This window comes from Neofelis nebulosa, chromosome 3 (assembly GCF_028018385.1).
Source record: "Neofelis nebulosa isolate mNeoNeb1 chromosome 3, mNeoNeb1.pri, whole genome shotgun sequence".
Taxonomy (NCBI): domain Eukaryota; kingdom Metazoa; phylum Chordata; class Mammalia; order Carnivora; family Felidae; genus Neofelis; species Neofelis nebulosa.
This window is the reverse complement of record NC_080784.1, coordinates 167,984,624-168,006,907: the sequence shown is the minus strand read 5'-3', so window position 1 is coordinate 168,006,907 and position 22,284 is coordinate 167,984,624. Positions and strand designations below refer to the sequence as shown.

Genomic DNA, 22,284 nt, shown 5'->3' with positions numbered 1-22,284 from the left:
CTTCCAAAGGTCCTGCCTCCAGATACCATCACACTGGGGATTAAATTTCAACATGAATTCTGAAGGGACACAAACACTCAATCTGTACCAACACTGTATTACTTAAATGACTATATAAACATGTAACACATAAGTAAAGACCAAGCAACCTACTTAAAAACTGTATGCCATACATTAGTTGTGAAGAATATAAAATTCCTCTTGTCCTAATTGTCCTGGAAACTTCCTTTTAGGTGTTATTAATAGTATTGCTTCATTTTACATAAGCAATCATCCTAAATTTCCTCATTTCTTAGGTAATAATTGAAGAAATGACCGCTTTGAAGTTGTGTAACATTTAACAAATGTATGTTTAGTTGGTTAGATTCTTTAACTGGCCAACCTCCAATCCAGTTTGTTCCATCAAGATGAAGTACAACAATGTTTTTATTTTTTTTATGTTGTTACATTAGGAAAATAACAGGCACAGCTCAAATTTATCTGTATTTCAGATAAAAAATACTGCAAAAATAAGTTGAAAATTGAATTTTCACATATATGAAATGGGTGGTTTACTTAAAAACAATTTATGAGTAACATTTTTGAAATGAGTGCATGGTCAAAGTCTTATCCTATTTCATTGGGGCTAATAGCTTCAATTCCTTATTCAGGATTCTTTGGGAGTAATTTATAAAGTTACCAGAATTGCAAAAATTTTCCTGGTACCACAATTCAGAGATCTTACAAGGTAAGCAGATTTTGGTAGGGTAGTATATTACTTTAACCACCATTCTCATAACGTTGAGTGATGTAATAATAATGCAATGTGGTGACGCCTGGGTGCCTCAGTCGGTTAAGCATCTGACTCTTGGTTTTGGCTCAGGTCATATCTCATTGTTCATTGAGATCAAGCCCCATGTTGGACTCTGTACTGACAGTGAGGGGCCTGCTTGGGACTCTCTCTCTCAAAACAAACAAACGTTAAAAAAATAATAATGCAATATCTTGAATACTACAGTAATAACAGTTTAAAAACTCAAGTTCATAAATTATTTAATAGGTAGGGAGGTAGGTATATAGCAAAAAGACAGAAATTGGAGTGCATCCAAGTTTTTTCCTAGTACATGTCCCTCATACATATAAGCATTTGAATGTGTTTCATTGAGAGTACAAGGTCAATTGGCTAAACAAAATGTACTTCAAATTGTGACTTAACTGCAAGCCTATCTTAGCAGAAGGTAAGCAAAAGTTTACAATATAGTTCTTTAACACACTTGAGGTAAATTATCATATAGCTTATTAATCTTTAGTTACTTCCTTAAAAACAGTTTGAGAGATTCTATAATCAATGCAATTATGTATGCTGAAAGTACTCCTAATACCTGACTTAACCCACAAAATATGCAGGTTCCTATTACTTTCTCTAGTTTTTAAAAAAATCAAACTCTGATTACCCCTATAGAAATCTGTCATATAGCCCTCATTTAGCAAGTACTTAATTTTAATATTGTTCTGATGGCAATATAGAGTCATATCATAGATATACGTGTATATATATATGTGTATATATATGATATATATGTGTATATATATGATATATATATGTATATATACGATATATACATGTATATGTGTGTGTGTGTGTGTGTGTGTGTGTGTGTGTGTGTGTTTAACTTAAACACGTTCAATTACATTAGGCTTGGAGAAAAAGAAGGACAGGAACTGAGGGAAGGCAAACAGAGAGAAGAGTCGGGAGAAACTAAGAGACTAAAACATACAGATGACAGAGACAAATAGAAGGTAAACAAATGTATACAGCACAGAACATTCCATCTACTGTTCTGCTCAGTAGCTCTCCATGCTCCTGAGTGGTTTCTCGTTTTCACTTTGCTCTCACAAAAGGAAAAGGGAATTTCCTCACATTCTGTGTCGGCCTACTGCACCATTCCATTAGTCATGTACGTGTCCTGGTAAATGTGTACTACAGTATACACTCTATATATTGACAGAAAACTATATTAAGTGAATACTGAACTTTATTATAAACTATATTTTGTCATTAATTTTGATTATGTAATTTAAGATTTAGAATTTTATAATTTAAGAGATTTTGAAAATAATATTTTTATGTTACGGGCCTGTTTCAGAGGTCATTCCTACAACAGGAGGGATGAAGCCCCTCCTCCACCCACCCTGTTCATGTGACCTAAGTTCCAAGCAACAATCTCAAAAATGAACTTTTGGAAATTATCCAAGATCTGTACTGGGAACAGCCTTTGTATTACCAAGATTAACTAACAGAATTGTTGATATTAGAGAATGCAGCATTCGTATTTAGTATGCCACCTAGAACAGTACTATCACTTAACCATTTATTAGAGGCTTGAAATCCTCTACCTCCTCGATACCTCCATCACTCATTTATTCATTTTACCAGATAAAAATTTACGATTGCTTATTAATAAGAATTTAACTTAACTCAATTTAATCTGCAACTAATCTAAACCAGGCACGATTTCCCTCAACTTTACAATAAGAAAATGGGAGTAATGAGCCAGATAGCTAAGGGGCAGAACTAGATTCTGAATATAGATCTTTCTGAATTCAAAGTCCACACTATTTTCGGAAGTTGCCTTTAATGCAAAAATCTAGAAAGGATACCATTTAAAAAGAGTGACAGAACGTTGTTTTCAAAACTGTATGTTTATTTCTGTAGTTGGCATCATGCTTACGATTTAAATGTTCTCATTTTTGAAGTGGTCTTAAAACTCTCCTGCATGTGTTAGCTAATAAAATGTCTGTCTACTTCTTTGTTGTTGTTGTTATATTTGTCAGACAGCCATCAGTTATGGTTGTGTGCCTGATTGGAAGATCTTTCATTTCAAGAAAATGTGAAATGTTTCCATGGAGATCAGCTTGAGATAGCCCAGTGACGAACTTCTTAGCTATAATTTCACATTGGTTTCTATGGTTTCCAGATAGGGGAAGAAAATGAACTTGCAGATTTTTTTGTCATGTAAAAGGTTATTGGAAAATAAGAGATACTGCTCAAATTAATGTCATCCCTTTCCAGGAAAGCAACTGCTGTTACCAAAAAACATGAAAGCTTTGAAGATGCATGTTGTCCATCCATGCACTTTTCTATACTGGTAACAAATGAGGGACTATCATGATACTTAAACAACTTCCAAAATTAGCTGAAACTTCTCTTAAAAGGGCTGAATTCATTGTTTCAATGTTTTAACAATGGGTACTAATAGCTGGCTTGCGATCTAGTTCACTTTTCTTGCATCACATCTTTAAAGACAGAACACTGCATCTGCTAAATCAGTTAAGGAGCAGGGGAAAACTGACACAGAGATAGCTCTTTATTCATGGCTTATAACTGAAACCAGAATTTAGCAGTTTTTTTAGATACTTGTCATTGTTATTATCTGTAAGGTTGTGTTATGAAGCAAGAACTAAGAAGCAGTGGACCTCATATTCAAATCCTGTTAAGTGGTGTATATAATTAGACTGATCAAACATATCACCCCTTTAGCCCTATTCACCAGCCTCTTACTTACCAATCCTCTCAATAATTGGCATGCATCCACAGCATGTATTTATCAACACACCATCACCACTTGGGATAAGATCAAGGTTGTCTTTTCTTAGGAAGTCAGTGAAATTCCTAATGGAGCAGTACACCAAAACAGAGAGATGTGAACTCTATTTCATCTTCATTAAAAAAAAAATTTAATTATGTTTATATATTTATTTTTTGAGGGAGGGAGGGAGGGAGGGGAGAGAGAGAGAGAGAGAGAGAGAGAGAGAGAGAGAGAGAGAGAGAGAGAGAGAGAAATAGAGAGGGCACAAGCCAAGGAGGGGTGGAGAGACAGGGAGAGAGAAATCCCAAGCAGGCTCTGTGCTGTCAGTGCAGAGCCAGATGCGGAGCTCAAACTCAAGAACCATGAGATCATAACCTGAACCAAAACCAAGAGTTGGACACTTAACCAACTGAGCCACCCAGGCGCCCCTCATCTTCATTTTATATACTTGAATGTCACTTAGCCAATCCATGGCTAATCATGGGCATATATCTATTCAGCAAGATACATGACCAGCTTACAGACTTTATAGGATTAGTATAATTTCAAATGAAAAAAATCCAATAATTTAACAGCTGTAACAGCACATACATATGGAAAACAATTATTCATTCTTCACTTATTCATGCTTATTTACAGCCTAATAGCAGAATATAGCCCTGGCAGCTCAGTCTTTCCAAATAAAGGGAGAATATGTAACAAAACAAAGTTATCCAACTCTGCTGACAGCAAGCAAATGTATTCAATAAATGCCAAGTAATATTTTCCTTATAATGATAATATATAATAATGTAATTTCCAAGAAGGGCATGAGACAATGTAAGGACTGTGTTGTGGCTGTAATTTTATAAATGCATCCAAAATTTGCTTTAAGGCACATGGAGAACAACAACATGGCTTGCCTCCAATGTTTTACATATGATCAAAATATAATAACCAGTGAGGAAGGTTAGAAGCAGTAAAAGATTCAATATCTAAATTGGATTATAAGAAACCAGTGGCCACAAATTTTAATACCACAATATTTTTAAGTATATATATGTATATATACATTCCTTAAAATACTTGTATTCTTAAAAAATATACATGGATATGTATGTGTATATATTCTCTCTATAGGTTTGTGTATATGTCTATGCCTGTATCTATCTATACATATATATATGTATAGATAGATATATAGATATAGATATATAGATATACACACATGCACTCTCTCTACACATACATACATCACACACACACACACACACACACACACACACACACACGCAGGCTTATATATACGTATATAAACCTGAAGAGGTAGGCTTTAACCCCCATTTCAAATAATAAAATATTCAGGGTGAAGCTAAAGAAAGTAACTGCCATTTTAAAAAATACTCACTACATGCCACATGCATTCCTTAACTCTACTTCCTTATTGATCCACTCTCTTCATAATGTTTTTTCACTCCCAAGGTTTTCACAACAATCTGTTATTTGCTCCCTATCTTCTCTAGTTTCAGCTTGAATCTTTCCAAAATTTCCAACCTGTATACCTGAAAAAAAAGACTAACAGTGTTAACTTGAAAGTAAAAGAACAGGTCTGAAGTTTGGCTTCTGACACCACTGTTTACAAGTTGTGTGTTTGGGAAAGTTTCATTCATTCTGAACTTAGGGTATACAGGCGTGTAAATTGATGGCCCTATGTGGAGTTTCCTATTACCAGTGGACCTAGGAAGAAAGAATTCAAATCTGGTTCTGCAAAATAAGCTGGCCATAACCGAAAGTGGAGGGCTTTGGCAATACAGTTTAATCCCAAGCTGGTACTGAAGAAGACTGGAAATCTTCCTGGTAGGCAGTACTTTAAGCAGCATACATAGTTGATCATTTTGCCTGGAAGGAGAAATTACCAGAGGTACAATTCTGTACTAAGTCACGGAGATCAGTTAATGGCTTGACAGGCTGATCAGGAATTAAAAGGAACACTTAGAAAACTGGTGACAGCAAGTTTAGGAGTGGATTATGTGAACAGACTTCTCTAAACGGGCAAAGAGTGAAATGATATTCAGTTCCCATATAAATACTCATCGAAAGGATAGTCAGCAGAGCATTATCTTAATAATCAGATGGACAAGATGACACATTTTATGGCTATTACTTTCTCAGCCACCATATGCCTTCTCAATGGTTCTGACACAAAGTGACCATGACAGCAGAGATGACTATGTGTGGCCTCCCAATGTGGACTTACACTTATCAAGACTAGTATGGCTACAGGAACCAGTGAGTACACCCAATCTACCAACAGACAGGCCACCCCTGCACCTAGATTTAGCACCATTCCTTGGGTGCTGAAGTTAGGGGGAGGGTAGGGAATCAGTTAGCCATCAGTGCAAGGTTGACTTCATTGGGCCACTTCAATCATGGAAAAGGCAGTGATTTATTACCACTTTAGCGGACACTTAGCTGACAATGTAGATTTACCTTCTTTCCCTGCAACTTTTCTGTGAATGCCATCATCATCCATGAACTTGCTAAATGCCTAATTTAGTACCTTGGTTCAAAGCACTGATTCTGACCAAGAAACTTACTTTATAGAAAATTAAATACATAAGTGAATTCATGCTTATGGAATTCACTGATCTTACTATGTTTCCCATCACTGATAGATAGAATGCTGCACCCACCTTTTGAAGTAGTCATTATAGCAACAGCTGGATAATACTGCCTTGCCAGGCTGACGTAATGTCTCCCATGCTCTAAATAACCAATATATGGTGCTATTTTCCCAGAGCTGGGAATTTCAGGACTGGGAATCAAGAGGTGGAGATGAGAGGGTCCTCCACAATTACCTCTAGTGATCTACTAGAAAAATATTCACTTCCATAACTTTGGGTTTTGCTGGTCTAGAAGTCTTAGGCTTCTACTAGGGATCACAGTAATGGTTCCATTAAACTGGAAGTTGACAGCGTCACCCTGCCATAGGTAGAGGGACTTCATATCCTCTTTTAGAGACAGGACTAGTGTATTGGTTTTATAAGGGAAAGTTGCATCGTGTTAGGTAAAAGCATTATTTTTGTTGTCTTTACTTAAAATATAGATATGGTTGGGAAAGATGTGCACTTACATCAAATGGACAAGGGGCAGACTACTGTGGCCTTTTTAAGTGTCAACTTGGCTAGGCTTCAACTACTTTCTCCAGAATTCCTTCCCTCTGCAGTTTCAGGTTAGGGTTAACCACAAGGGAGAGATATATAAGGATGGGAGACATAAAATAGCAAGCATTTTGTCCTTGGAAGGCTGGCATAAAACACCGAGCACTGTGCAAGTTGTGTATGCCATTGCTGATCTTCTGGCTTGCTTTACTGATAAGGAACAGCCCCAGGGCCTATAGCTATTTAAACTTCTACCAGTTTTTCAGCTTTTTTGAGCACGGGGGCAGGTGAATGTGCACTGACACAATGAAGGGCACTGACTTCTCCCAGAAGTCATCCGCATCATCTTAGTTACAGGCAGTGACAAATGTGCCCAGGTTCTAGTTCACAGTCATGATTCCAATGCATCACTTTTCAATTTCAGTTGGCTTTTGCTCTCCCCTACTTCACATCAAGCTTCCCTCCTTTACTGAGAACTTATTATCAAATGGCGAGGCAATAGCCTCCACTAGCTCTCACCATTGCATCAGTTCTAATTCCCATAATTAATCTGATATTCTATATGACTTACACTGGTTCGGTCTCTCTGATTAAACCCTGACTGATAGAATTAGTATGGAGAATTTATTTAAAAACTTCTACAAAGTGATCAAGACAAACAACTAAATAGAAAAATGGAGAAAGAGGAGCACCTGGGTGGCTCAGTCAGTTAAGCACCTGACTTCAGCTCAGGTCATGATTTCATAGCTTGTGAGTTCGAGCCCCACGTCGGGCTCTGTGCTGACAGCTCAGAGCCTAGAGCCTGGGGCCTGCTTCAGATTCTGTGTCCCTCTCTTGCTCTGCCCCTCCCCTGCTTATGGTCTGTTTATTTCTCTCTCAAGAACAAATAAACATTAACAATTTTTTTAATTATATAAAAAAAGAAAAATGGAAAAAGAAACTGAAAAGTCACACATACAACATACACAACACACACGCACACACAATGTTGGACCTCATCAATAATTAGATTAGGGAAATGCAAATTAAGATATGAGCTACTATTTCACACTCAGCAAAGCAGTGAAAATTATAATGTATGATAAGTCTTACGAGTGAGTTTGGATTAACAAAAGGAAGCTGTATACATTACTGGTGAGATTGTAAACTATTTATCCACTTCGGGAAATAATCCAGCAATACTGATAAAGCTAAAAAAGCATTCCCTAAGAACTACCAATTCTACACCTAGGAAGGACCCTAGAGAAATTCTCATATAGTAAAACTGGGAAGGAACACATAATGTCCTTTGTCTACAGAATAATAGTAATAACGTATACTTGAACTTCAGAAACAATATATTTATCTTGAGGTTAGTCATCCAGGAGGAGATGGTCTCCATTGTCAACTATAGTATGCAGCCCCCAAAGATCCCTGCCTTGAGGTAATCATGCCCTTGCATAATCCTCTCCCATTTTTTTATAGCCTTGATTTAGTGTCTCACTTCTAGTGAACAAAAAGTATGATAGAGGTTATGGAATGTCACTTGCAAGATTAGGTTACAAAAGAACAGGGCTTCTGTCTCTCTTACTCTGTTACACTGTAAGCTGCCCTACGGAAAGACCCACACAAAAAGAAACAATGTCTCCAGCCAATAATCAGCAGTGCAGAAATAGGTTCCACTTACATAAATGGGTTAGAAAAAAGCTTAGGGTGGAAAGCCACCAGCACGGGGCGAAAGCCCCAGAGGTTAGCTAGCGAGATATCATAATGGGATCACGAGTAACTTGTTATATAACCTGCAGGAAATTATACTATTGTAGTTTGATCAAAAACACCACTTGCTTCCAGACCCTCTGCTTCTTACACAAGTTAATGATTACTGTCTGATTGTTTTCTCCATGTTCACATGTATAAGATCTTGTTTCCTTCACATTTACCACGTGGGTAATATCTTGTGAGCTCAATAAGTACAGAGATGAAACCCCTGTTTGGGGCTCTTGTCTCCCCTGGGACATTAGCCTCTCTCGTATTCAATTCTGCGTCCGCTCTCTTGCTGGACAAGAGAGCGCTCCAGACTCAGAGCCTGAGACATTCAGCCAGGTCCTAAGGCCAGTAAGCAGCCATATGTGTTTGGATATAGATCCTCCCCTAGTTATGCCTCGAAATGATTATAGCCCTGACACTGTGATTACAGAAGTGAGAGAACCTGAGCCAGAGACATCCAGCTAAGTCATACTGAGATTCTTGACACACAGAAACTATGAGATAATAAATGTTCGTTGTTTTAAGTCACTGAGTTTTAGGATAATTTATAAAATAGCAATAGATAACCAATACACCCTCCAATAATCATTGCAAACCCAGAGCAGTAAACAAATTCATTGTTTTCAGGCTAATATTCATAAATTCAACCAATAATTACTGAATGTCTAATCTATCAGGCCCTGTTATAGGGATGAAGTCATGAAAAACCCAGTTTCCAAACTATGCTTTTATGGAGTTTTGCACAAAGACAGTAAACAAAATATATCTTACGTCAGATGATGGTAATTGCTATGGAGAAAGATAAAGCAAGGAAACAGGACAAAGACCAATCTAAGTTGCAATTTTAAAAAGGTTGCAACTTTAAAAAGGGTAGTCAGAGGTCTCCTGTGAAAAGACGACATAGGAATGAAACCCTGGAAAGTATGATGAAATGAGTCATAGAAGATCCGCAGGAAGTACATTCCAAGCAGAGAAAAGAGCAAATGGAAAAGTCCTGATGCAGGGGTAAAACTGACCAGTGCAGCATCCAAGGGGTCTGTGTATCCTTCAGAAGACTTTTGCTTTAACTCCGGAGTGAAATAGGGAGTCACTGGGTTTTGAAAAGAGGAATGATATCACTAATGTTTTAGAATGATCATTCTGTCTGCTGTGTTAAAAATATTGCGTGTGGTGGGGTAGAAGGTGCAGGTTTGGCAGGGGCCATCATGTGTAGAAGCTATGAGACTGGCTAGAAAGTTTTTCTAATAACCCCAGTGAGAGTATGGCGGTTCAGATCATGGTGGGAAAGATGAAGGATGTGAAAAATGGTCAGATTATGAATATGTTTTCAAGAAAGATTCAATAGAATTTGCCAAATAATTAAACTAATTTGTAAGATACATATGTGCATATATCCACTGAAGGATACCTAGTGTAAATCATTAAGCCAGAAGAATATAGGCTTTATTAATTCCACTTTCAAATATTTATTATTCATAACCTCCTATAATCCATACCGACTGCTTCTAGGCACTATAATGATGATTTTCAATGACTTTTTAAAGGTTTCAAATGTATTTTATTTCTTTAATTATGCTATATTTTAATGAGAAGCAGAGTGCTTAAACAACAAGTCGACTTGGGAACAATTTTGTATTACAGCAACTTGGATGGTTATTTATCATTCCACTCTTCCGGGGTGACTCTGCCAACAGGAGACAGGTTCCATTCTATTCCAATCTGTGTGGCTGTAAACACCCATGCAACAACACAGAAAGCGCTTCCACTGGCCAGCACAATATTACCATATTTGTCATGAAAATCTGGTGAGTGTTTTTCATGGCTTTGTCTAATTTGTTGAATGCTTCGAATCTTGAACCTTCTTAGTGCATTTCTGGTCAAGGAAAACATCATGGAGGCATGATAGGACTGCAGCTGATTGTAGCTGCTGGTCTACTTCCTTGCAAAGAGACCTGGGAAAACAAAAGATGAGCAATGACATCTGATCTACATTCAGTTCCTCCCTCCGAATATTTTACTCCCACTACTCCTTACGGAGTGACCAGTCATGTAGCTTTGATAACATGATGTCTGGATTTGAGTCTCAGCTCTACTACAGATTAGCTGTATGAACCTGGGCAGTTCCTCAACCTCTCATTGCTTTAATCTCTTCAATGGCAAATGGAGACAATAATGTCTAGCTCCAAAGGGTGCTGTAAGTGGAACAGCACTCTGGCTGGTCTTAAAGGTTAACCTGCTTCAAGTTAACACACTCCTTACCTGCTGACCTCAGGGTCCTTGGTCTATAACATAACTAATTCACTTTCTTTGAGATTTGCAGACCAATGGCCTTAAAGAGTGAAGGAACAGAATTTTCCTAGGCCATAGAAAACAACAAGTCTGTCTGAAGCTGCCTCAGCCTTCTGATTAGCCCAGAAGTTCTTTTTTTTTTTTTAATTTTTTTTTAACGTTTTATTTATTTTTGAGACAGAGAGAGACAGAGCATGAACGGGGGAGCGGCAGAGAGAGAGGGAGACACAGAATTGGAAGCAGGCTCCAGGCTCTGAGCCATCAGCCCAGAGCCCGACGCGGGGCTCGAACTCACGGACCGCGAGATCGTGACCTGAGCCGAAGTCGGACGCTTAACCGACTGAGCCACCCAGCAGTTCTTTAGCAAAATGTTTTTCTCTTTTAAATCACACAAATGACTTTACCCACCTCGCTTTGTGCATCTGTAGACCTCGACCTCCTTTGCAGAAAGAACAGAGTACTCTGGCACATCATGAAATAAGAATTGGACCCCCTTGCACAACACTCTCTCACCGAGATAACTTTTATAGCTGGCATCATCGAGTCTGCATGTAATCAAGAAATGTTGCAGGCCACTGCACTCCCTTTGCTGATTAACTACCCTAAACGTCTTTAAACACCCTCGGGCCAGGCAGAAACCTTTGAGTTGGCTTTTGGACAAGAGTCTACCTTCTCCTTAGGTTGCTGGCTTCCTGAATAAAGTTCAAATTCCTTTCCAAACAAAACTTGTCTCTTGAGTGGTGATCTTCCAGGTGATGGGCAGCTGAACTTGGGTTCGGTAACATGAATATTACATGTGATAATCCCTAACAACAACAGAAGTAAGCACACAGTGTTATCTTCTCTATTCTTCACAAACAGCTAATGACTTGCTCCCTAGAAAGACTCCAAACTAATCAGCATGACTGACAAAATGACAATTCACAACATGTCCCACTAGTCCAGTGATACCCAAACTCAGGTTTCAGTCAGAATTACAAGGCATTCACAGAGTATGTCATACCTCTTCCTCATGCTGCTCCTTTTCCTCCCCTTTTAACCCCCTTCCTCATCTCCCCCTTCTCTACCTGTAACTCCTGCCCTGCACAAGTCAAAAAATCATGAAATCAGATGAACATGTCATAATAGCCCTAATAATTTTACTTTTTAAACAGATAGCTATATTGAACAAGAGATCTGGAAGCAGAAACGTGGAGTTCTGTCGATTTCTCTTCTTTGTGCAAGCTGTCAAACAGTGCTCCATCTCTAGCAATGACGTATGTTAACTGTGGTCCAAATGCAGGCAACATGGACACAAAAATGCCTGAGGTCAGTACTTGTAAACTTGTAACTATTCACTGAGATTTGCCAACTCAAATGACTTGATTCCCAACTTAGAAAACAAGACCCTAAGGTTCTCTTTTATTTCCTACCAGATGGTAAAGTGGTACTTCATGACTGTGATGAAGGGGACAAAAAGAGAACCAAATGCCTTTCTTCTGAGGTCCCAAATACTCAGTTTTTTTTTTTTTTTCTTTTCCTGTTAGTCACGAATCTCTCCACCAAAAGGCACTAAAGTTTTAATTTGAATTGAATTCAGAAAGTAGGCTGAAGGTGAAAAGGGTCAGGGTATGACAGGTGCAGCCTTAATTCAATACAAAAATACTTGTGCCACATAGGATGGCACAAAACCAGAGAACAATTGCAATAACGGATTTCTTGTAGGTCATTCATGTATTCCTGCTAGTTTATGACAAACTGATTTCATTATTCCTATCTTCAAGATATTAAGTTGAAACTCAGACACTTTGTCGCTAGTGACACTGATCACATCCCTTTGTAGTTTAGTTCATCCTTTGGTTATTCCCATATCTGTGAAGCTTTTCTTTTCCATTTAGCCTGAATTTTCTTGTACTAGTAAGTATCCACTGTTAAGATTTCCTTTTAGGAACTCCTGTAGTTTGTAGTTGGCATTTCATACTGTAATAAACAAACTGCAGTCTTTCATTCCTTTTTTGTTTTTCCTTGTCAGCATCAGCGGCATCTGTCTCGGTTGCTTTCATATCTACGTTTATCTATTCTTTGCTTAAAAAATGCATGTTAAGAGCTGCGAACCCATGGATTAGAAAAATTTTCCATATTGTTCAACTCTACATAACTTATTTTTATGATAAATTTCATGTTATCAAGAGTCCTAAGCCTATTACCAAAGAATTGAAGCTATAGGGTCTAATATCCATATGAAATCATAAAAAAAAAAAGAAATTCAATAATGTAACGCAGGTAAAGAAAATACTTCTCAAAGTAGATGCTTTCTGATGAAAACAGACTACAAAGAGATGGAAGAAGACAGATTTCTCTAGGTAATAAGAACAAAGCAGAGGTTCTCTCATGCCTGTGGCAATAAAAGAAAAATACATTCCGAATAAATATAAATAGTTAAAGAGAATGAAGTATTCTATGAGGATAAAAAGGAAAAACTGATCGTGTCATCTATTTTATACAGCAATGCTGAAACTCAGTTTAGGAAAAATAACTAATACTAGACTTCAATCTAAGTGCAATAAGGCAGTATATATATTTGAAGCTTCAGTGGTAACAAAAATAATTTCAAATCACTAAAGGCCATAAAAAGAAGCAAAGCAGTAATATAGTAAGGAAACCAATATTTAATGGATATATGCCTGTTTGCCAGACATTGTCCCAGAATTTTGCACATTTGTAAAAACAGTGCTGCAATGGTGATATTTAGCTCCATTTTATACATGAGAACAAACTAATTCAAGACATGAATTCAAGTCCTCTGATTCTAAATCTGGTACGTTTTTCAACTATCATGTTTTCTTAAAGTATATCCAATTCTGAATATTGGAAACAAACAAACAAAAAACCCCAATGTGGTTACTAGAGATGACCCTTTAGTTGAAAATGGTTCGCTTCCCTTTACTATATTTACTGAGTGACTATCAGTGTGTCAGGATTTGGGCTGGGTGCCAGGGTACCATGCCTACTCTCAAGAAGCTTATAGGAGAGTGAGGGAATGAACAGTCACTGTCACAAGGGAGAGACAGGCTAGAGATGAACACAGAATGTCCTTGGTCCACAGGAGGAATTACATTTCAACCTGGAGTTCTAGAAACGGGTTTAGAGGAAATGACACCTAGGCTAGATCTTGAAGAATGATGAATACATAAAAAACAGGGGCGCCTGGGTGACTCAGTCAGGTAAGTGTCCAACTCTCGGTTTCAGGCTCAGGTCATGACCTCACCAGGTTTGTGAGATCAGGCCCCGCATCAGGCTGTGCGCGACAGCATGGAGCCTGCTGGGGATCCTCTCTGTCCCTATCTTTCTGCCCCTCCCCTGCTCTGGCACACTCTCTTGCTCTCTCACTCTCAAAATAAATAAATAAACTTAAGAAAAAAGATATAAAAAACAAAGCTAGAGTGTGGGGTGTAGATACATTAGCAAAAGTAAAAGCAGAGAGGAGCGAAATAGTATGCAGACAGGGCAATCTGGTGAGCTCAGTAACACCAGGTAGTAAGTGAAGTAAATGCCCGCAGATGAGCCTGGAGGGCTGAGGAAAGAACAGCACTACAATGAGGACTTTATATGCCCGGCTATGACAGGTGGACTCAATTCTATAGATCAGTGTTTCTCACGGTTGAGAAAACAGCGTGCAACCTCACACTGTGAGTTAACTGTGAGTTAACAATGACAATTCTTAGTTCTGTGTTCTGTATTTTTACTTTCATAATTTAAAGAAATGTAAGACAATAGTATATGAGACCTAGATGATGTGGCTTATCAATTTTTGGTTCCTGTGTTTATCTTTGCTCTGCAAATTTGCTTGTACCGTTTACATTTGTTTATCCTGGGCTAATGTGAAAAGAATGGAGGCAGCTTTTATATTTAAGTATGTGTTCACACCAGGGAAAAAATGAAGAATTAGACAAAGCAAGCTATGCCACAGCTCACTATATGGTACAGTCATCTGAAAATAAAAGAACTATGGCCACAGCAAGCACCGCTACAGATTCTGGACAATATTAATTAATGGTCATACTGAAATAATATTGTAATTTTGAATTTTCTTTATTGTATGGTTTGGTTCATTTTTAATTTGAAAATATTTTGGTTTCATAGCTGTATCAAAGAGGATAAATTTGGTTTTATGTTTATACATGTATAAGTGATTTTAAAATAAAATAATTGAAGAGGGTACAAGTAATATGAAAGAATTTGTTTCCCCTTTAAAAAGATTCCATATATAATCCAAGTTTGAGAAACATTCTCATAGGTGAGGAGAAACCACCTGTAAGAGGGGGGAAATCTGGGGGAAGGGAAGCACTTTACAAAGATAACTGTGAGGTGGAGAATGGGTATGAAGATGGGAAAAGCGGCAGAAAAGGTAACAGGTTATTTCAAAGTTAAGTGTTTATTTCAATGGCTCATGAAAATGATGATGAGGATCTGAATTAAGTACTGATAACAGAGATGGAAAGAAACTAGAATTGAGAAATACTGGGAAAACAACCAGTCTGATGTGGAAAATAAGTTATTCTAAGTAAACTGAGTAAGTTCCTTCACTTAGCCTCTGGTTTAAGATTTTGGCCCCCAATTCTATTTCTGTTAAAAATCAGCAGACATTGACACTGTAGCTTGTAGCTGACCCCAAAGAATTAGAGTGTGAGTGATCTAGGTACAGAATGCAGCAAGGTCAAATCAGACATACTTGAGGTACTCTAGGAACAGGGAGGTCGAGATACCTGAGTAGAAGGAGGGAGGCTCCTAAGAGGATTTACTGTATAGTTTTGAGGAAAAAATATCAACTTCATCCAGTCTAGGTGGAAGCATAACACAGACCAATAAATGTCCTGCTTAGTTTTGATATTAAGGTTTTCTATCTAACTTTAGGAAGAAAATGAGAAACTGTGTCCTATTTCTCAAATGTGCCTAAATATTACTAGTAAGTATCTCACAGAGAGATGGCGCTCAAGATGGGACTGAGTGAACACCAAGGTTTCCCAACTTGGGCACTATTGCCATTTTGGGCCAAGTAATTCTTCCTTGTTGGGGAAGATACTCTTGCACTGCAGCGTGTTTAGTAGCATCCTTGCCTCTGTATACAACATACCGGTAAGTAGTATCTTCCTCCCCTCATTCGTGACACCACAAATATATCTCCTGACATTGACGAATGTCACTTAGAGAGTAAAATCATCACCAGTTAAGAACCACTGTCGTGTTCAGAACAAAGTGTCTCCTATCACTTCTCCCATAATCTTCTACATGGCACTGTTCTATTCAATACAGAAGCTTAAATTCTAAGAAAAAACATACTCCCATTCCCTGCCATGGCCTGCATAAAGGTTGACTACCAACATTTTTTCTCAAACTAATCTCAATTTTTAAAATGTTGTGCAGTATACAACTTAGATGAATCACTTAGTCTATGTGGGCATCTGCTTGCTCGTCTATAAAATAAAAGAAAAAAGTGGGACTAATTTGGCTTTTCCCAAACCTGCCTAATACTAAGAGTCATCTGGAATCTTTGTTACAAAATGTACATTCCTAGACTAACAGAGCATACAGGGGAATAGCCGGAGAATCTATATTTTTTTAAGCAAGTTCTCAGAAGTCTTGTCATCAGACAAGTTTATGGAACACTGAATCAGATGATCTCTAAGGTCCTATCCAGCCCTAACACACTAGACCTTTCCAAAGAGAAAAACATTTTAGGAAGACCATTTATTCTTTTAGGCCACTGGAGGAGTACAGTAGTAATTGAATCACCACCATGGTAATTTAAAAAGCAGCACCTAAGTGACCTCACTGATAGGGAGCCCTTGGGAATAAGTTAGTCAACAGAGACATTTGGCAGCATTTAAAAACATGAAAAGTACTAGTAATGCTGTATAGTGAATGGTATTTTCAAAGCTGATGCTCCTAGACGACATTACTCAATTGTAACTCCTTCATTTCCACCTGCTTTTATTTTTACTCTTTTTTACAGCTTCAGAATATTGACACACGATAAGAAACGATAAAAAAGGCAATCTTCTTGAAATGAAAATGCACATAACCTGCGGTGCCTTCTGTTCATAGATGTATTTCTCAGAAGACTATGCTGCTCAGGGAAGGATTAAGGGTACACAGTGCAAAGCATCTCCCATCACGACTCCTTAAGAAGTATGGAAGCCCTGCAAGCAGCGATGCTGCTGGTAGAAATGCCGAACAACGGTTCTATTTCATATGTAATGGCATCATCTCCTGAGTCACTGAATTGATGGCCGGTACAACCATTTGCTTAAGGCTGTGTTTTATGTCACTTCGCTAAGCCTAAAAAGTTACCTAAATGGATGTTACCTGAACAAATAAAAAGGCGGATCACAGTACTGGGCGGTTATGTCAGGAGGGAAAAGTAACAGAGTGGACAACTTGCGAGTTCATGTCCTCAAATGGCAAATGTTGCCTGAAAAAGGAAGGGATATAAAGTATGTAGTCTCCTTCAAATTCTACTCACAGTCAAAATCTAAATAAACAGACCAATTCTAGCCTATTTAGAATGCTAGAAGTATTCAATAAAGTCCATCCTGAGAATAGTCATAGTGCTCATTCAGACAGTTTCTTTTATGGACCTGATCACATTAATGTGATTCACCCATTAAGTACCCAATATATACTTTTTTAATCACAAAGTGCTTTCAATTATACTCATCTCCACCCTTTCTGACAGCTATATGTAAGAGAATACAACAGTAACAGAGAGACTGAGGGCTTTTCTCCATGCCACACCTCGAGTCAGTGGCATGATTGTGCAAGAATTCTTATTTTGTTTTCTATCAAACTTTGGTAGGCCCAGCAAATTTCCTCAAAGTGGATGTCCACGTGTCCATGTTAATTTTACATTTCAATCCATTTCAAAGACTAGAAATAGGTGACCTTATTATTTTAGGTAATATATTAAGTGTTAAAGGGCTTCTGTGGTTACTCTCAAAATATTTTATACTGGCATGCCTGGGTGGCTGAGTCGGTTAAGTGTCTGACTTCAGCTCAGGTCATGATCTTATGGTTGATAAATTCGAGCCCCACATCGGGTTCCACGCTAACAATGTGGAGCCTGCTTGGGATTCTCTCCCTCTCCTTCTTTCTCTGCCCCTTTCCTCTGCGCAGGCATGCTCTCTCTCTCTCAAACTAAATAAATAAATTAAAAAAAAGATTTTATATTAACTGCATTCCATAGTTCATAGACTGCTGTATAGTCAGGTCCTTCTAGAAGAGGCTATTTCAGTGGATACGGCAAGTCAAAACATCTGGATAAATGCACAGCATTTTGCCCACTTAATCTTGGAAAATAAGAATATCATGGTTATAATAAATTCTGGAAACTTTGAAAATTTTATACAGAAAATGATATGGAGTCACTGAAAGACATGAGGGGTGTGGGTTACATGGTCAGATTTGCAGTTTAGACATTACTCTGGTACAAGTATGGGGAAGGACTTACAGAAGAATACTGAAAATGTTCAATGAGTAATGATAAGGACTTGAACTTGGACAGTTCACGCAATTAAGGTCTCACCATATGCCAGTCTCTTCTTTCTGTAGTCATATTTCTGTATCTAATCCTCCGCTTTGCAGAGCCAGAACACAATTCTTTGGCACAGGCACCTAATGATGATAGCCTCTGAGGAGCTATCTCATGCCACTGGAAATCTCAGAACTTGATGTATAGAGTGTGGGAATTAATTTTTTAACTTCAAAAGAAAAATATTCCATTCCAGTGACTGGAATACATCATTTATCTCTTAGCTTTACTAGCTTGACACTGATTTCAATCATAAAGTAACCTTATCAATATTTCCCAAAAAATGTGCCTATTTTACTAGTTCTGTTTGATGTTAGTAGGTGTTACTTTTAAAAAGAGCTTCAAAGTCATCTAAGTTTAGGAAATACACAGGTAATAAAGTGAAACTCTTTTTTTTCAAGTATTTTCTAAACCTGTATTGTGCTAACATACACGGCTATTCTCTGAGAGGAATGGCATGTGGGACTCTCCAAATTTAGCAGAACATGCCATGCTCCCCAACCCCCCCCCCCCCCAACCCCCGGAGCATATCTCTGTATTAGTGTTTTCAGAACACACTTCAGGGAACACCAACGAATGCCTCTGTGCTCTCGATGCTGTTACATCATTGTACTCATTTCCAATAGTTTCATAGTTCCAGAAGGAAATTTCACAACAAAATCACTTTTTAGTGGGGACTTTTAACATATGACTGAAGGAGTTTAGAGTGTGTGTTAAGCTCAGGATGTCTTAACAACACTCATAGGAGTAATTAACGCTAGCCTTCATTATGTGATTCTAACTTCTGCAGTTTTAATATTTGTACAGATATTTCCCTCCTCTCCACATCTACCTTTATTCATTAAATGCTCTATGAATAGAAAGATAGTATGATTCTACAGTGGCCATCAGAATTACATCAATAACCTCTCATCGCATAATCTGAAACTTTCATTTAAATACTGAAATGTAACTGTACAAGCCATCCCTGCATTTAATCTAAATATGTCACTGACAAATCTAGATATGTCACTGATAAAATTTTAAATTTTAACTTTCAGATATCAAAGACATTTGAAATCTGAAAGACGCATTTAACTGAATGCTTCCATTTTTCATGCAAACTGTCTTTGATTTCTAACCTGAAATCAGGCCAGTAAGGTTCTACTCCAGAGGTTAATTTTGATCAAATCCCAAATTCAGATTGGAACATTTAGTGCTGCAAAATAATCCTTTCTTCCATGTTTCTGAAATCTCCAGATTTTTTTATTTCCGATTTAGACTATCCCTGCCCTCCTAAACTCTGCTCAAATACATCTGTAAATAAAACCTTTATGAGTGAGGCTTTTGTTCTTGTCATCATCTGGGAAACTTATGAAGCATTTGCAGAGAAATTCCATTTGATGAGAAGAGCACTTCACAGCCCTGAAGTAGTAACTATGATAATCCTCCAAGTTGTTTTTCCAGGCCCGTTCTTTTAGTATACTTTTTTTTTCTTTTCACTTTCATATAATTTTGAAACTTTTAACAAGATGTTGTTCTTTTGTTCTTCTTTTGTTCTTCCATTTAGGCTCCATTATTTGGAAGTGAGAAAGACTTTGGCCAGAGGGGCTGACTCTAGTAAACTGATTTTTTTTCTTTCTTGTAAATGCCTCAGAAGAAACAGTGAGACAGGATGCACTTTGCCAAACCTTGGGGCAGGGATTCTGCTTTAGTGAGCTGATATTTCATTTTAGTTTTTAAGTTCCTGAGGGAAGGACACTAAAAAAGAGGTTACCCATCTAAACACATGCAACAGAAATTCAGAACACAGATTCTTGTTTTGAAATTCTAAGACTTCCAAGTTAGAATTCTATTTTCAAAGAGGTTACTTTCAGCTTCTCTTTCATTAATCTAATGGAGTCTAAAATGTCACAGACTAAAAATGGCACTCTTAAATTAGTATAATTTAACCATTTGAATATTTGTTAATTGGAAAATAAGATTTCTATACAAACAGGCCATAATTTTGATTACGCAAGCCATTTATATGGCTTACAACCATTGCTGATGATGAAATTGTGGGTTTGTTTATATAATGTATTTTATCACATTTGTCAAATCCAAATCATAAGATCTAAAGACACAGACATCACTTTAAATTGTCCTTTAATGTCTTCAGCAATTGGTCACTGGACATTCATGACTTGATATTATAAACATAGTTAAGGAAGAACATGGGTAGAAATAAGAGTATGGGGGGCAGATAGTAAATACATAACTCTAACTATGCCTTTCTTAGGCTTATATTCTATTTGAAAGAAAGGTGGAGAACCAAACTCATGTATGTGTTTTTCTAACGCAAGCTAATTCTGAGAAAAAGGCACAAAGATCTAAGTATAGAAATAGGTGAGGGACCTGAATCCTTTGCCCTCCTTAGAATAAGAACATTGACTAAGAATGGAAGATGGATGGCTTCCTAAAAGCAATAGAATGCTGTTAAAAGAGGAAGGTGGAATGCATACTAAAATGAGAGAGAGAAAAAAAGTCCACTATAATGGAAGAAAATTTTGATCAAATCAAAGATCCACTGGGGGCAGAGGTAAAAACCCAGAGATTTATTGATTAAATGACAGGGACCAGGAATTAGCTTCTCTACAGTTTGTTCTATCTCCAAAATTTTGTTTCTGCGTCAAAAGCTTCAAATAAATGTGCTGCACAGGCCCAGAGGAGTCAGTGTTATGGGCAATTACAACTGTGTGAGAATGGGCCCATACATACTCTTCTATTTATTTCTATAACTGAAAGTTGCCCTCTCAAGTTTTTTTGCATAATGAAAAGATCCTCTAGAAACCCTATATAATACTGAGATTATTTTATTGCTTAAGCATGCTTACACTGAGCTCCTCTTATGTGACTACAGCCTGCTCAACACTGGAGTTACAAAAATGGATAAGAACGGCCCATTCTTTCAGGAATGCTCAGTTACTGGAAGAGACAGATAATCATAAGGTTTCAATATGAAAAGTGTTATAACAGATATGATCAGGATGCTATGTCATCAAAAATGAAAGGTGCCTTTCTCATCCAGAGAATTCATGAGGAGCTTCCTGGATTAATAATGGTGGATGAGTTGAGTTCTCAAACACACTCAACCAGACACAAAGAATGGGAACGGAGACACTTACTAAGGCCTTTTCTCCAACTATCAATGCTAAAATTTAGTTTTCAAATACTTCTCCTTTGATGGAGACCTTCAAGTTAAAACATATGTAAATCAAGACAGTCTTCTTTAATGTCAAGCTCAAAACAGCAGCACATGTAACAGTGGCACATAAGCATCATATTGAAATAAAACTTCTGGCTTTTTGCCTATTCTATTAATACATTTTCATCTTGATTGAACCTCATATTATAATCACCATAAAAATTTGCTTTTAATGTTACTAAGAAATAATAGCAGATAAGCTTGGAAGACTTCCTTAAAAATAAATGTAGGCAATTTATAAGACTGAGTAGACACAAAATAATCAGAGTTAAGATAGTCAGAATCTGATTTTGTTCAGAATTAATAATATCCAAGGTGGAGCCATTTCCTGCATTTTCTTCTGAGTTCATGATGTTGCAGGATCCTCTATAACTTTATAATTTAAAGAGCCACAGAGAATAACTAAGAAAATTTTGGGATTAATATTGGGAAATAAATAGTAGCCATGCTTCATGAAGCACTGAACAGAAGCTAGGTTATGAAGGTACTCCTCTAAAATGTCACGTGTAATCTAACAGCCTGCAAATGGTAACTGTCAAAATACTGGCAAAGTCCAAAATACTGGTAAAACATACACCCAGCAGCTAGATAATGCCAGGAATTCCCCATATAAAACATTCATTTATTTGACTGAAAAAATAGCCCCATAACAACAACAACCGCTTTAAGCCAAAACATCAGTTTATAATGTGTGAACTGTACTCAGTGTGAGAATGTATGGAAGGATATTGCCCCAAGCATAAAGAG

At 37.4% G+C, this 22,284-nt stretch overlaps 1 protein-coding gene and 1 long non-coding RNA gene across 12 annotated transcripts in view; one reads left to right on the top strand and one right to left on the bottom strand.

Annotated features, from left to right (window-relative positions):
• Positions 1-9,990: 9,990 nt before the first annotated feature.
• LOC131507636 (cytochrome c oxidase subunit 7B2, mitochondrial) overlaps positions 9,991-22,284 on the bottom strand; it is a 160,990-nt gene continuing 148,696 nt past the window's right edge. For 5 of the 10 annotated variants that reach the window (XM_058722694.1, XM_058722695.1, XM_058722693.1 and 2 more), the window contains 2 exons: positions 17,090-17,195; positions 9,991-10,407 (listed from right to left, as the gene is read on the bottom strand). In XM_058722694.1, coding sequence (XP_058578677.1) covers positions 10,109-10,348 — 240 coding nt within the window. In that variant the 5' untranslated portion in view covers positions 10,349-10,407; positions 17,090-17,195 and the 3' untranslated portion in view covers positions 9,991-10,108. The remainder of the gene's footprint in view (positions 10,408-17,089; positions 17,196-22,284) is intronic. The other 5 variants (XM_058722702.1, XM_058722698.1, XM_058722700.1 and 2 more) reach the window with 1 other exon arrangement.
• On the top strand, positions 14,074-17,094 carry LOC131507637 (uncharacterized). 2 transcript variants are annotated; one of them, XR_009259603.1, is made up of 3 exons: positions 14,074-14,412; positions 15,638-15,859; positions 16,737-17,094. It is a non-coding gene; the product is annotated as an uncharacterized LOC131507637 (long non-coding RNA). The 2 variants fall into 2 exon arrangements; XR_009259602.1 differs by having other exon boundaries at positions 14,074-14,423.